Below are 14,216 nucleotides of genomic sequence, written 5' to 3'. Positions count from 1 at the left end.
GAGTTCGGAAAGTCATTAGAATATCACTCTTTCTGTGGAGATGTAAGTGTGGGAGGATACATGTCAGGTACTCCAGGAACATTAGGGTCTGCTACAAAGGATCGGGTACTCCTCATGTACCTGGTGAATGACCGGTAGGCGATGCTGTAATCGATTCGATCAGGATGACAACATCCATCCATCGACAGGGGTCCTTGTCTGAGTAATCATGGTCGATTTCTCCGACAGGTGGAAAGTCACTGACTCAGCTGCCCAACTGCACTCGGGAGCCAGTAAGGGGAGTCGAATTGGTCCCCCACCAGAACCAACCACAAATGAAGTCTCTTAGACTGCTGCACGTGCATATCTCCAGCCTATCAGGGCGGCATCAAACCAATGATTTGTTGGCCCAGATCAACCTAGATGCCCTGGCCCAAAATGATCTCCCGACGGTGTTGGCAAAAGAGTTAGGTACTTCAATCACCAGGAAGATCTATCAGTCATGATTGTCCTTGGCGAGCACTGAATGGTTGAAAATTCTTTCATCTTTCCTTTTTTTTTTTTTCTTTTTTATTTTGAAACCACCCATCTGTTCCCTTGGTGGTGGTTTTCCTACTCGTCTCTTTTTCACTGACAGCTCCATTGCTATACTTAAAATTGGTCTAAGACAGATCAATTTTCCTGAGTGCAACGTCTTCCCTTCCCTCAGGATGATATAAAGAGCGACCTGAGAGCTCTGGAACTCCCAACATAACGGCCATTCACGAACCCACACTCGTCTGAATTGAGACTTCCGACCATTTTCTCACCACTACTTGCCTCAACTATCATGCCCTCTTATCTCCCCTCTTCCGCAGAATGAAATTCGCCAAGTTGGTTACACTGCTGCAGACCAATTCACATGCATAACGGCTAACATTGGAGTCCACAGAGAGCTGGAACGGGAATTAGTTCCAGAATGGCGCGCCAAATATCTCGACTACAAGGTTTGATCCCACTGTGTGTGTTTGTTTCTCTTTTCTTTTTCGCTGGTTCCCCCAAGTTGACCGTCTCGTTCGGGTTGTAGGCGGGCAAAAAGAAACTTAAGGCCATTTCACGGGCGCTCCAGAAGACCAATCGAAGTCCCAGCCATTCGTCTCTCCGACACGTCAACCATGGCGATCCATCAACGGTAACCGCCAGTGGTCCCGACCCTCCCTCCTCTTTCCATCAACCGGACAGAAAGCATCCAGCCACCGACCCGACTTACAACCCGACATCGCCAGGCAGAAGTGGTTCCCGAACATCGCGCTCAACTCCCGGTCGGCGAAGCGAGCGCCAGCCCCTGCGAGTGCCTGGCTCCCGATTCTCAACGACGGTAGGAAACTATGGAAGCATCCTTGCGACACCACCGCTGCATGCTGGTTCTTCAGATGTGGCCTCGTTCGAATTACCGGACCCGGCGATCGACTTGAAGGTACAGGACTTTGATCCGAATAGCGAGATCACCCGCCAAGATGAACCCCGAAGCCCTTCGCCGGTTATGGCGCGCAATGGCAGTACCAGGACCGTGCCGGAAATTTCCCAGCTGAGCCCGTCCGCCAACACCGATAAGGACTCCAAGAGAAACACATTTTCTGGCTCAAACAGCAAGAGAGCCTCCCAGATCCTGAAGCGGGTATTCACATACACCGAGTCGCAGGAGAAACAGGATGATCAACCGTCGTCGGAATTCCAACGGCGGCAAGACGAGTTCTTCGCATTCTTGGACGATGAACTGGCCAAGATCGAGTCGTTCTATCAGATGAAGGAAGAGGAAGCTACTGAACGCTTAAAGGTGCTTAAGGAACAACTTCATATTATGCGCGACCAACGGATCCAGGAAGTCTTGAGCAATAAGAAGGGTCGAACGCAGCACGGACACTCGCACAAGCCGACCGGTTTTGGGGGACTCAACGGTTCTCGGCTAAAGGAGGCCTTTGTGGGACGTCGAATCGGGAAGAATTCCAAGGCATTGGCCGAATTGGCCACCCCGGCAGCAAACCAAGGACAGGATGCAGAGGTTGTGAACCGCCGCAGGGACTTCTCGCGACGACCCGAAAACGCAGTAAATCATGAGGTGCCCTATCGTTCTGCCAAGCGGAAGCTTAAACATGCGCTACAGGAGTTCTACCGCGGCGTGGAGCTACTGAAAGCGTACGCGTATCTCAATAGAACTGCCTTTCGCAAGATCAATAAGAAGTATGACAAGGCCGTTAACTCCCGTCCGCCTCTGAGGTACATGTCGGATAAGGTCAACAAGGCGTGGTTTGTACAAAGTGAGGTCACCGAGAACTTGATGGCCGCGGCGGAGGATCTATACGCTCGCTATTTTGAACGCGGGAATCGCAAGATCGCCATCTCCAAATTACGCAAAACTCTGAGGAAATCGGGCGACTACTCTCCGAACACGTTCCGTGCGGGCCTTCTCCTCATGGCTGGTATACTGTTCGGCATCCAAGCTCTGATATACGCCAGTCAGCATTTTCATCACCCCGATCCCATTATACCGATCCACACCAGCTATTTACTCCAGGTTAGTTCAAATGCCTCTGTTATTCGCCATATTTGGCTGTATTGATCATGACGGGACTGAGTTGTACAGATATACGGCGGGTTCTTCCTTATAGTCTTTCACTTCCTACTATTTTGCTTGGATTGTATCATATGGACGAGGAGCAAAATCAACTATGTCTTCATTTTCGAATACGATACCAGAACTGCGTTAGACTGGCGTCAGTTAACTGAGGTACGGGCTACCCACATACTATTCTCGCTTTCTAGCTAACGCCTCAGCAGCTACCTTGCCTTTTCATGTTCCTGTTGGGTCTCTTCATGTGGCTTAACTTTTTATCGGTTAATGCCATGTATATTTATTGGCCAGTCGTGCTTATAGGGATAACGGTGATCGTCCTTTTTCTCCCTGCCCGCGTACTGTATCATCGCAGTCGAAAATGGTGGGCATATTCCAATGTGAGTGAACATGCAGCTGTATTCGGGAATGGCCATGCTGACAAGCAGCAGTGGCGTCTATTACTAGCAGGACTGTATCCTGTCGAGTTTCGGGATTTCTTTCTGGGCGACATGTACTGCTCGCAGACCTATGCTATGGGGGTAAGTGTAACATCATCCTCTGACACTTTGAAGCTAATGATGAATCTAGAATATCGAGCTATTTTTCTGTCTTTATGCCAAGCACTGGACCGATCACGCACAGTGCAATTCTTCTCACTCCAGACTCTTGGGATTCTTCAGTTGCCTCCCGTCTATATGGAGAGCTTTGCAGTGTCTACGTCGATACGCTGACACACGGAACGTTTTCCCGCATCTGCTGAATTTCGGAAAGTACATCTTTGGAGTTCTCTATTACGCCACCCTGAGTATGTATCGCATCGACAGGGTTACCCGGTTCCAGGCACCGTTCATCACGTTCGCGTTATTGAATGCTGTTTATTGCTGCGTTTGGGACCTTGCCATGGACTGGAGTTTAGGGAACCCATATGCGAAACACCCCCTTCTACGCGAGGTCCTGGCTTTCCACAGGGCCTGGGTCTATTATGCAGCCATGGTTATCGATGTCGTTGTGCGATTCAACTGGATATTCTACGCCATATTCGCTCACGACATCCAACATTCCGCCGTGCTCAGCTTTGTAGTCGCGTTCTCGGAGATCTCGCGAAGAGGTATATGGACGATATTTCGAGTGGAGAACGAACATTGCACGAATGTGCTGCTTTTCCGCGCGTCAAGAGACGTGCCATTACCCTACGAGGTGGCCTCGCCACATACAGAAACCGACCAACCAACCGAAGAAATGGTGGTCCAGGAACCACAGCAGCCCACTCCTCAACCTCCTGCGGCCGATATAGAACACGGAACTCCGCCCACACCGGGTACATCCCTCCGGGCACGCGGCTTATCTCGAGTGGGAACCATTCTGGCCTCCGCCCATGCACAAGACTTCCAGCGCAGAAAGCGACCGGAGGACCTGGGCGGTGCATCTGCATCTCATGGTAACGCAGACACCCCTGAGGACAGTAGCGACGACGACGACGATCCGACCGACACCAGACCCTATTCAGATAATATCATTGTCGAAGACTACGCCTCGTACGGAGACAACGATCGATTTTTACACTAACGAATATTTCATCTTATTTGATAGCATTTGCGGGAGCATATTTGATTTACCAGCCAAAAAGTTGCATATTTCTTATTCATGAACATAATTATGATGGCATATAGAAATACATAGTCTAATAGGATAGATTGACGGTTGACTATAATGTTCACTTCTCTGTGTAATTCTACAAGGGGAGGAACCCCCATCACCATGGCAATCGAGCATCTCTATCATGATCTACATAGCTCCTGTACCTCAAACTCAACCGTCCGCCCTACAACCCCAGACCACAGTCCTTTCAAAACTTTGAATACATTAATCACCACACAATTATAACCCCACAGCCCAAGACCTCTTTCCTAATCCATCAAGCCACTTACCAAAAACCCAATAGGTATGCCCCAAGCATACTCCAGTCCAAACCACCCACCATCTCCTGCTCATGGCTATCTATAAAACCCCCGAAAAGAACAATCCACGTAATCCCCAACCCCTGCATACGGAGTAAGAAACCCCCACAGAAAACCCAAAACCCTCCGAGAATGCAACCGTCGATCTCAAGCCCATCCCTACGAGGCCAAATATGTGGGTAATATAATGATTCATGGGCAGTCATTCACTGTCGATCTCTATGATCATCACTTGGATAGGTTATTTGCTTCGGCAAGGGCCGAGAGTTTGTGTTAGCTGTCTTGGTTGTTGGGGTATGTACGTAAACTTTCTCTTCCTGGTTTGGTTTCACTTAGTAATGGGTGGTTTCGGGGTTTGACTTGGGGATTTATTTGTTATGTGGCTGCATTGTTTTAGACTGATGGTATATTGTAGTTGAATTGGATATGGTAAGGGCTCATCCATAGTATTTGTTGGGGGAAGGGGATGTTTTATAGGGATGTTTTATACCCAGAATTTGGGGATTTGTGAGAGCAACATAAAATAAAAGAGCACTTTTTGCGCTAGAAACTGTTTTTGCTACGTTCGGCTACATACTATACAAGTTTGATACTTCGCTTGTTGACGTTGGCTATCCTGGAAGTGGATATGGTACTCACTATATATAAATAACTCCGGCAAACCCTAACAATCATACATACAAACCCACCACTATAGACCAATCCATACAACTAGAACCCATTGTAACACAGCAAGAACTTTTCACGCGAGGTTGAATCTACATTCGAATCTAGTACATTTACGCTGACAACTGCACACGCACAAACATCTGCATCGAGTCTGCAACCGAAAAATAGAATAGAAGGTACAACTTGGCATAACATCAAGCTTTCATCCACCCCCCAGACTTTGTCAACACCAACCAATCCCATTCCCCATCCAACCCAGGTGTCACGGCGCAAAAGCCCCCTAGTCAAATATAGTCAGTGATATTTGGTCCACAATAGCTAGTAACATCCAGAGTACGTGTCTGACTGTCCAAATTAGCTGTCACTGCCTCACCCAACCTTATCCACGCTCGGGTCCTCTCTAATTGGTCAGGCCGTGTACAAACTAGAGCACGACCGCGATCGGCATGGGGCTGAGAAGATGTTGAGGAATCGGGCCACATCGTTTACGTTGGCTATGGGACTGAATGTCCCAGAAACGCCAGATATCAGCCTGATGGGGCCGTGATCAGCGTGGGGGCCGGAACAAGGCTGGAAAATAAGCCTTGAGATAGCATGTGTATACGGGGCTAGACTTATCTGGGTAATTGAGATGCACGACGAATCAACGCGGGCCATGACTTGCGTAAAGATGGTGTTTGTTCCTGCGGTGTAGGTTGAGTCGGAGATGGATTATAAAGTGGGTGCGTTGTGCCCCGCGGTCACTTCTGAGGAAGTGTTCTTTCTCGGGTATTGTAACTTTACGCCTTATAGACGTGACCATGATGGATTTTTGGAGAAGGGAAGCAGAAGTAGGAGGAGGAGAAGGAGGAGGAGGAGGAGGTGAAATGTGTGAGTTGGTGGGTGAGGAAATGGCTACTCTGGTTGGCAATGGAGTTTGTATACCTACACTTTACACACTAACTACGACGGAAAATCCATGTTAACGATAAGAACAGGTTCTTGTGGGTTTCGCCGGCCAAGCCCTCCTATCCTTATGTCTGTCAGCATGGGTGTTCTTCCTAACAAAACACGGTAACATGGACATCACATATCCCGAAGGGTCCATGAAGCGCGAGATCGAGCGCAAGCGTCTAGACTTCGTTTCAAATATCCTCATGATCGGATCAGACATTCAATCCACACTCGGTATATCCTACATAATCACCACCTTCTCCCTGTCCTCAATCATGGATCTATACCACCTCCACCTCGTCTTCGACATCGTCAGCTTCGTCGGCGTGTCCAACACAGCCGCCCTCGTCTGTTGGCGATTCGTCCGTGCAAAGATCGACGCCTCCGCTACAAATCCCCACTCCAAAAACATCGGCGGGCGTATATCTTACTGGAACGGTCGCTACCGCGCCACCTTCTTCTTCGTCATCTTATACTTAGCCCTTCTCATCCTCCTCTGCGTCCGCCTCAACGAATGGGCCCCCGACACCGAACCCGGCCGCTGCTACTTCTCCAGCCTCGTAACCAGCCCACATGCCTCCCACCCTGGCGCCGACCAGATCTATGTCTCTATCACCGGCAGCTGGCTTATAGTCGTCATCCTCTCCAGCGTGTTCGTCGGCGTCCGCGGGAGACGTTTCATTCTGATCCTCGCCTCGCTTCACTTCCCCCTGCACCTTTACATGGCGATTGCCCTGCGGCAGGCAAACCAGGGCAAGTTCGAGGGCGAGGTGAAGCACGAGAACGAGTGGGACTTTGGACAGACGACGGCGGTGGTTCTTCTTGGTATCGCCGTGGTCGAACTCATAGCGAAGGGGAGAGAATACTATCGGTTCGAGAGGTATGTGACGAAGCATGGAGTTCTGCCCAGTGAACATGCAAATGGTCAAGGGCCTAGTAAAGATGTCGAGGCTGTTGGGAATGGGATCACTTATCCTCTTGATGCGTTGTCGGTTAAAGATGAACAGACCCCTGAAGCGAGGCACTTGTTGTCGAAGAGACATGCTACATCTCCGCCATGAGAGGCTGGATATGGGGAATTGTGTTGGGGGTGTAATTGAAGTCAGAACGGGGTCTGGCTCTATGATCAAGATGAATACATTTTGAGGTTTATGTATATACCTGGGCGTTATGTTTGTAATGGGCTATGGCCTGATATATAGATCCCTATAATTTGCTTTCTATGACAATTGTGTTCTTCCAAGCTTTTGGTAAATAATTTGTGGTCTAGAGAGATTGAATTAAATCTTGCTTTGGCCCTTTACAATGGTGACTTTAACACGGTCTGAACACTCGCAGGTCGCAGTCCGGTTAGATAGGCAAAATTGCAGGGGCATCGCGATGGGTGCAAGACTGAGGGAGAAGAGGACACGGCGAGGTTGAGTTGTTTACATCTTTCTTGGTCTTTCTTTCGTTCTTTCTTGTATATGTCGGTGTTGGTGTTCTTTACATGGGTCGTCAATCTTACACTACTCATGCCTTTAGGAGGCCAAGCTTTCAGATGATATTGTCAATTGCCAATAATTCAGAGCTCCAGAGCACAACTTAATATACTGTATATCACATATAACAGCGGACAGAAAGAGAACTAGAACGCTAGAGTAGGGCCAAGTCAAGTGCAAAAAGACCTAGCGTGATTAATAAAATAGACATATAAAAACAAGCCCAATTTCGCGGCTGGATACCATTAATTCACTTCATCAGACAAGCTGCAACTGCGACACAATTTGTCTTCCCTGCCAACTTCATTCTTGAGCAACCGACTTTGATACAGGTTTAATTGTTCTGCTGGTTGTTTAAGATTCGGAGGATGGCCAGGAACAGGTTCAGAATATCCAAGTAGAGCGAGATGCTCGCGGCAATCTCCTCCTCAACATGGTAGTGTCTCATGATTAGCTGCGTGTCAACAAGGATATAGCCCGAGAAGATCAACGCCGCCAATCCGCTGTAGATAAGCTCAACGGTAGAGCTGTTGGGAAGGAACGCAGCGACGAAGCCGAACAGGATCAAGAACCAGAGCGCACCAAACAGGTATGGCATCCAGTTCGTGAAATCGTACTTCGTCTGGCATGCGAAGAGCGTGAGCGCGACGAACATGCCGAGCGTCAGGATAAGGGCTTGCACTACGATGCGCGCGTCATAAAAGGATGTCACGACACTGATGGAGTAGGCCTCGAGAACCGTGAAAGCAGTCAGGAAAAGAAGGTTGGCCGGGTAGCTCTTGCGCTTCCAGTATGTTACGAGCATAAAACCCAAGGCACCGAAGACTGAGACGATCATCAGCCAGAAGTTGGACTGAATCCATAGGCGGTAGCTGTCGCTGAAGAAGGAGATCGAGCTCATGATGGTGGTCAACAGGAGCTGTGCAGTTCTGTGTGTTTGAAGCTCATGTTAGTCTTGCGATCATGCGCTTGTTTATCGAGTGAGGGATGGTTGGGATAGGGCTGGGACGTACAGGATGGCATAGACCTTCCGGACAAATTGCATCCGGATAGGTAGCGTTCCTTCTGCGACCATTCCACCGAACTAGGTTGTGTTAGCATCATTTCATAGCTGTGGCTGGTCGTCGGGAGGAATAGCGGATACGTACTTTGAAGTCATCGGGAACATTGTCGTCCTCACTGCGAGGCGCTTGTGAGTATTCGGCCGTTGCCTGATAAGATGGCGGGGGCTGAGTGTATCCGCGCTCCTCAAACGAGTCCCGCTGAGGAGCTGGCTCATATCTAGTATTAGCAGCCATGGTGCTAATAGATGCGTTGGCAGTTGACTATTCTAGGAAAAGTGCAGCATGCACGTCGATGGCGAAGAAGTATTACAATGAGATTGAGAGATGTGAGATGAGCAATCAATGGCGGCCTACGGGAGCTTCTAGAACGTGACGTCGGAGGGGGTCACATGATGCATGGCCACTGCCTCAGGCGGAGACATACATCGGCTTGTATCTTTCTTCCACCAATATTTGGATTTCGCCCTAAAACAATATATTAGACAAACCCTCATTCTTACACGTATTTACAAGAACGACTCTCCGCACAGAACAGATCCCCTGTCGCAGACCATAGTGTCGTTCATAAAGTCCAGTCTACTCCTCTCAAGCGATGTACATGTAGAGAGTGATGTAAAATAGTAACACTGGAAAATCATACTAAATCTTTATATATATAATATAGACATAGAAGCAAAAAAGGATTAGAAGAGAAAGAAAGGCGTGTAGTGAAAGAATGTCACATATCCTAAATGAGGCCGAAATACTAATGATCAACCAAAACATATCCCCAACGCCCGTCAATGGTATAGTATTGATTGAAGAGTGGACCAAAGTAAACCTGTTTCTCTAAACCAACGGAGGCGCAAATGAGAAAAGAAAAGGAAGAGGTAAAGAAAGGAAAGAGAAAAGGGAGATAGGAAACCAATGAGTGTATGGGAAGAGTAAAGAATTGGCAACAACGGAACTGAAGAGTTACCTGTCTAGCAGAAGAAAGATGCCCCGCGGCATCGATAGGGTGATATCTCAATCTAATCGTTTCTAATGTGAGGCGATGAAGAGCGAGTTAGTGATGAGACAAACAATCATGACCACGACTCCGTATATTGCGAGTGCCAGACTCAGCTTCCGTAGGACGGCCTTTCGCCAATGGCGAGTCCCACGACGAAGGATGCCACTCTCGGTAAGCGATTGCGCCTGATTGTCCAGGTCATCGTTATCATCACCATCATCGGAAAATATGCCTTCAGCCGCCTCGTCATCTTCTTTCATTAGTCGTTGGTGGGCAGGTGAGTCGGGCGAGGAGATCTTATAATAAAACAATCCCGGGAGAATGAAACTAATGCTGGTACTGCCGGTGCTACCGACGTACGCAAGCACCGCTTCAAGAGAAGAGACGGTCATAGCAACAACGTAACTTAGCACTAAGATTGTCGTGGTAATGACTGAAAAGCGAAGATCACTCATGGGCTCGGGTGTTCGGTTCCCTCGTGGACCTAGCAGAGGATGGCGGTGAGGAGAATTGTCGTTGCTGTTTGAAGCCTTAGGTTTCCACTTCAAAACTGCGTCAACCGAGGCGCGGCACGGGTGACATTGAAGGGGGTACGAGAACATGACCAGTATAACGATGGCAGCGCGTCCAATTGTTGCCCAGAGCCCAGGGGGGTACATGCCCACGATGTTGCCTCCAACCGTGTCTCCAAACGAAAGATATCCAGTAATAGCGACAAGAATGTAAGTTGCAGCAGAACTTCCAATACTGGCAAATACAACCCCAGTCGTTCTGAAGTGACTGTTGTTTGCGATCTCGTTCAATATCGAAAACATCTGTCCGGCGATTAGAAGCATGATCTCAAACAGATGGAAAACAGGACAGAACTATACATTCTGATGGCATGTGAATGCGAAGACAATCACAGGAAGACTGCTAAGCATCGGAACGGGACCGGCCCAGTGAATCACACGAACTGGGCCACGATCCGCCATTGTATCACCAATTACGAAGTGATAAAGAACCAAAACCACCAAATAGGCCATGGAAACCAAAGCAGCAATGCTGGTGTACTTGAGGGAATCTAACCGGCGAAGGTAAGAGAGTGGGATAACAACCAACCTGATATCTGTGGTCAGCACGAGTTGAGTTTCCAGCACAAAACAACATACATAAAAGCTGTTACCCAGAAATGCCGGTCCACCAAGAAGTCATAGTCCGGGGTGCCACCAACAAAGCCTTGCACAACCCCCGGCATCAGGTCTCCTATGATGATTAGGTAGCTGACTCCAACTCCGAAACACTTAATCGCAATGGCCGCATCGAAGATCACGGCGGCATTAGGGTAGGTAAGCTGGGATAAGGCGAAGAATGACGCCGTTCCCCGGTCCAAATACTGCGCACATCGTGACTGAAGGTAGAGACCGAATCCCGCCGTCGTTCCAGACCATAATATCACGATGACACCCAAAACGATTCCCATATGAGATATAGCCAGAGGCATAGCAAGAACACCGGCACCGATAACTAACATATTACACCGGTATTAGAAAATAGAGATTCAAACTGACCGCCTATCTGTCTACTCACTCGTATTAACCAGGTTGATCACACAGCTGATCCAGCTGGCTTGACCGTGAAACCCCGGGTCCCGTTTTCCTCTTATTCCACGCCTACAGGATGGGCAATTACCCCTGTTAGCAACACGCGACCATTTAAAAAGCGATATCAATGCTTGAAAGGTATATTAAAGATACCTTCGCGATGCGTTTCGAAGTCCCTCGGCGGGACCAATCCCGACAGTAGCCTCATCATCCAACATTTTGTGGGGGGTATGTAGGGCGATCGAGTCAATAGATAAGAAGGTGGCCACACGACGTCGGAAAAAAAGCTGTTATCAACCAACTCAAGTTGCGACCGGTGTGACCAACATAATAGCCACTCGTACCAGCGACGCAACCAGGCGAAGGTGGATGAGGTAAAGAGAATGGAAAAGCAAACGAGCGAGAAGGAGGACAAAAGGGAAAGGGGAAAAAAACAAGGGTAATACCAGAAGATAAGGAAGATGACAGGATTGAGGATGTTGCCAGCCACGGGCGGAGTTGCGACAAGGCGATAAATCGACGGGCACTAGACCCTTTCCGATCACTGGGCGGATTTTCTCCGCATTTGATGACCTGGTTTGATCCAACTCCAAGTCACGGGAGAGGGGATCTTTTTACCCGTTACGTTCTCTGCTCTTGATCTAATAATATCTACTGTACCATGTTCTGTAAGGGAGAGAGCCATGGAAAAAGAGGTTCTTAATTACTAAATAAGAGTCATGTCTCAGATGTTCCCCTTCACAGTTTCGGGGTTCCCCATCCTTTCTGCGATAACAACCCAAAGACTTCGTCTTCTAGTACATTCATGTCCGACACTGTGTTACCGGCCCTAGTCCCAGGGCCTGGATCATTAATCGCACTCACAGAGCGCACAGTCTTGGACACCTCCAGCACGGTTCCTCCACAAACCGGAAACTGTGGTCCTTGACCTGTTCTATCACCGATAATTTCACTGACCTGGTCCTGTTGAATGAGAGCTAGCATGACTTGAGCTACCTCCTCGGGAGTGACCCATTCATCATTCGCAGTATCAACGATCTTTAGCTTCTCCGGATGGTCGGTCCACAAGGGGGTCTTGATCACGCCAGGGGCAACGGCTGTCACGCGAATTCCGAACTTGCTGTCAAGCTTACCCAACGACCGCACAAGGCCGTTGATAGCGTGTTTAGTAGCGACATAAATTGGAGCTGCCAAGGCTGGGTTCTGGCCCGCAATGCTGGAGATATGAACAATATGCTTAGGACGTCCGCTCGTCCGACGACGAACGAAATGGGCTAAAGCAAGTTGCGTGGTGCGAATCGGATGTGTTAAGTTGATATCTAGCAGGGCGTATCGATTGCCATGTTGCGGGTCCCGACTTTCCGGAGTACCAGGAGGGCGCCAGAAATTGCTCCAATGCTACACGACCTATTGCGTGAGCACCATGGTTTGAAGCATCGAATGGCGGTGTGCCGCCGCAACTTGCAGATTGATTGACATTTGAATGAGCAAACGTACCGGTTCGTAGACCCCAGCCCCCGGGCATACTACATCGATTTCCCCGAACTCCTTCTCGGCGACCTCGAACATCAACTCAAGCTGTTTCCAGTCGGTCACGTCGGTCCTCTGAAAGACGGCCCGGGGGGCACTGGATGGTATTGAGTATTTTTTCACGAGTCCCTGCGCCTCCGGACGAAGCGCTAGATCAGCAATGAGTACATTGCATCCGTTCTCCAACAGTAGCTTGGCAAAGGCAAAGTTAATCCCTACATTGGTGATTTTAGTAAACTCCCTATGACACCGAATGTAGAGGAAGCACTAGCTATCCTGCACATACCCGAGCCCGCCCCTGTTACGATAGCAGATCTTCCTTCGACGGAGAATGACATGTTGAAGGAAAGACGAGTTAATAGTCTTTCGGAGAGGAATGTAAATGTCCACGGGGCCGAAGTTGGATTCTACGGTGACTTTATACGGCCCACAGACATCCCCAGGACCTTCGGGGTTCATTGCTACGTCGACGGTGGCTGTAGTTCCCCTCTTGGGAAACGTGGAGTGAATTCGCGGGGCTGCATTGACCCGAGGGTCGTAGGTGGACCGACTCGGAAAGAAAACCGAAGTTTGTCATACTGAATGAACCGTTATGCAATTATGGGAAGCTGTAGTTCGGTTCGTAGTATAAGTGTACGTAGTATGTAGCTCAATCACTAGATTTGGATCGATAGGTGCGTCCCTTGATGTGTATATATACGAGATGCACTTATGCCGGATTTTCCAGGATTATCGTAGCTTTCCCGTTTAGGATAAATCCCGGGGTTTTAATCAGGGTCCAGAGACCTCGTTTCATGAGTATTTCGTATCACGGGACCACCGCCGACCTATAGTCATGTGACCCCGCAATTGTTCGATATCGACGCTGGGAAATAACTCTTGAAATTCAGAAACGGACACATATTTGTTTGACTTGAACGGAATAGAATCTGCCGGGCTAGCCAAGGCTACACCGTCAATTCTAGCCTCCAATTCAATCAGGGAGGTTGCCAAAGCAGGGTCCAGAAACAGCTGCATGTCGTGTCAAGATGGGCTCTATAGTGTCGCTGAAGCTTTTCACGAAGCCTGGGCTCATTACTGGCTGTCTGAGTGTCGATTTGACAATTACGGGGTTACCAGACGTTAAAGTGATGAGTCGTGCTGACTCGTGCGCCGCCTCTGTGTATGATAGTTATATGGAAGTCTGTGGTGCCGCTTCAAGTTCAGGATGGATTACCTTAAAGCCCACCTCGAAGAGCGCGCTAAGTTCCATATTAATGAGGAATCAAAAAGCGTGCGCAAACCTTTTCGGATAGATCTGATTTCAAAGCTCACCACGGGGCATCTACCCCGTCTAATATATCACGAAGGGGTTCTTCGCTGCAGCCCTGAATCACTGTTCCAGTCTGACAGTTCCCTGATCTTCTGATCAAGTGGACTTCACCCCAGCCCTTGG

General features: G+C 48.9%; 5 protein-coding genes across 5 annotated transcripts; 2 read left to right on the top strand and 3 right to left on the bottom strand.

The window, feature by feature from the left end:
• Positions 1-837: 837 nt before the first annotated feature.
• Positions 838-4,138, top strand: F9C07_2236223 (putative small molecule transporter; the record flags this gene model as incomplete). The annotated part of the gene is made up of 7 exons (XM_071509984.1): positions 838-851; positions 911-965; positions 1,046-2,533; positions 2,603-2,746; positions 2,797-2,970; positions 3,022-3,111; positions 3,161-4,138. The coding sequence occupies 7 exons, from the start codon at positions 838-840 to the stop codon at positions 4,136-4,138; spliced, it is 2,943 nt and encodes a 980-aa protein (XP_071368014.1).
• A 1,951-nt stretch (positions 4,139-6,089) lies between these two features.
• Positions 6,090-7,193, top strand: F9C07_2074665 (uncharacterized protein; the record flags this gene model as incomplete). The annotated part of the gene is made up of 2 exons (XM_041287054.2): positions 6,090-6,113; positions 6,177-7,193. The coding sequence occupies 2 exons, from the start codon at positions 6,090-6,092 to the stop codon at positions 7,191-7,193; spliced, it is 1,041 nt and encodes a 346-aa protein (XP_041148652.2).
• Positions 7,194-7,667: 474 nt separating this feature from the next.
• On the bottom strand, positions 7,668-9,019 carry F9C07_2286723 (N-methyl-D-aspartate receptor glutamate-binding subunit). Its single transcript, XM_041294416.2, has 3 exons — positions 8,762-9,019; positions 8,627-8,697; positions 7,668-8,542 (listed from the first exon to the last, which is right to left on the bottom strand). The coding sequence occupies exons 1-3, from the start codon at positions 8,909-8,911 to the stop codon at positions 7,948-7,950; spliced, it is 816 nt and encodes a 271-aa protein (XP_041148653.1). The 5' UTR covers positions 8,912-9,019; the 3' UTR covers positions 7,668-7,947.
• F9C07_2286722 (amino acid transporter) lies at positions 9,020-11,732 on the bottom strand. The gene is made up of 5 exons (XM_041294417.2): positions 11,405-11,732; positions 11,238-11,320; positions 10,820-11,174; positions 10,541-10,769; positions 9,020-10,483 (listed from the first exon to the last, which is right to left on the bottom strand). The coding sequence occupies exons 1-5, from the start codon at positions 11,467-11,469 to the stop codon at positions 9,698-9,700; spliced, it is 1,518 nt and encodes a 505-aa protein (XP_041148654.1). The 5' UTR covers positions 11,470-11,732; the 3' UTR covers positions 9,020-9,697.
• A 257-nt stretch (positions 11,733-11,989) lies between these two features.
• On the bottom strand, positions 11,990-13,119 carry F9C07_11628 (putative short chain dehydrogenase/ reductase; the record flags this gene model as incomplete). Its single annotated transcript, XM_041287057.1, has 3 exons — positions 11,990-12,649; positions 12,749-12,996; positions 13,068-13,119. The coding sequence occupies 3 exons, from the start codon at positions 13,117-13,119 to the stop codon at positions 11,990-11,992; spliced, it is 960 nt and encodes a 319-aa protein (XP_041148655.1).
• Positions 13,120-14,216: the final 1,097 nt, after the last annotated feature.

The sequence above is a fragment of the Aspergillus flavus genome, chromosome 6 (assembly GCF_009017415.1).
Source record: "Aspergillus flavus chromosome 6, complete sequence".
Lineage (NCBI taxonomy): Eukaryota > Fungi > Ascomycota > Eurotiomycetes > Eurotiales > Aspergillaceae > Aspergillus > Aspergillus flavus.
This window is presented reverse-complemented; position numbering and strand designations above follow the sequence as displayed.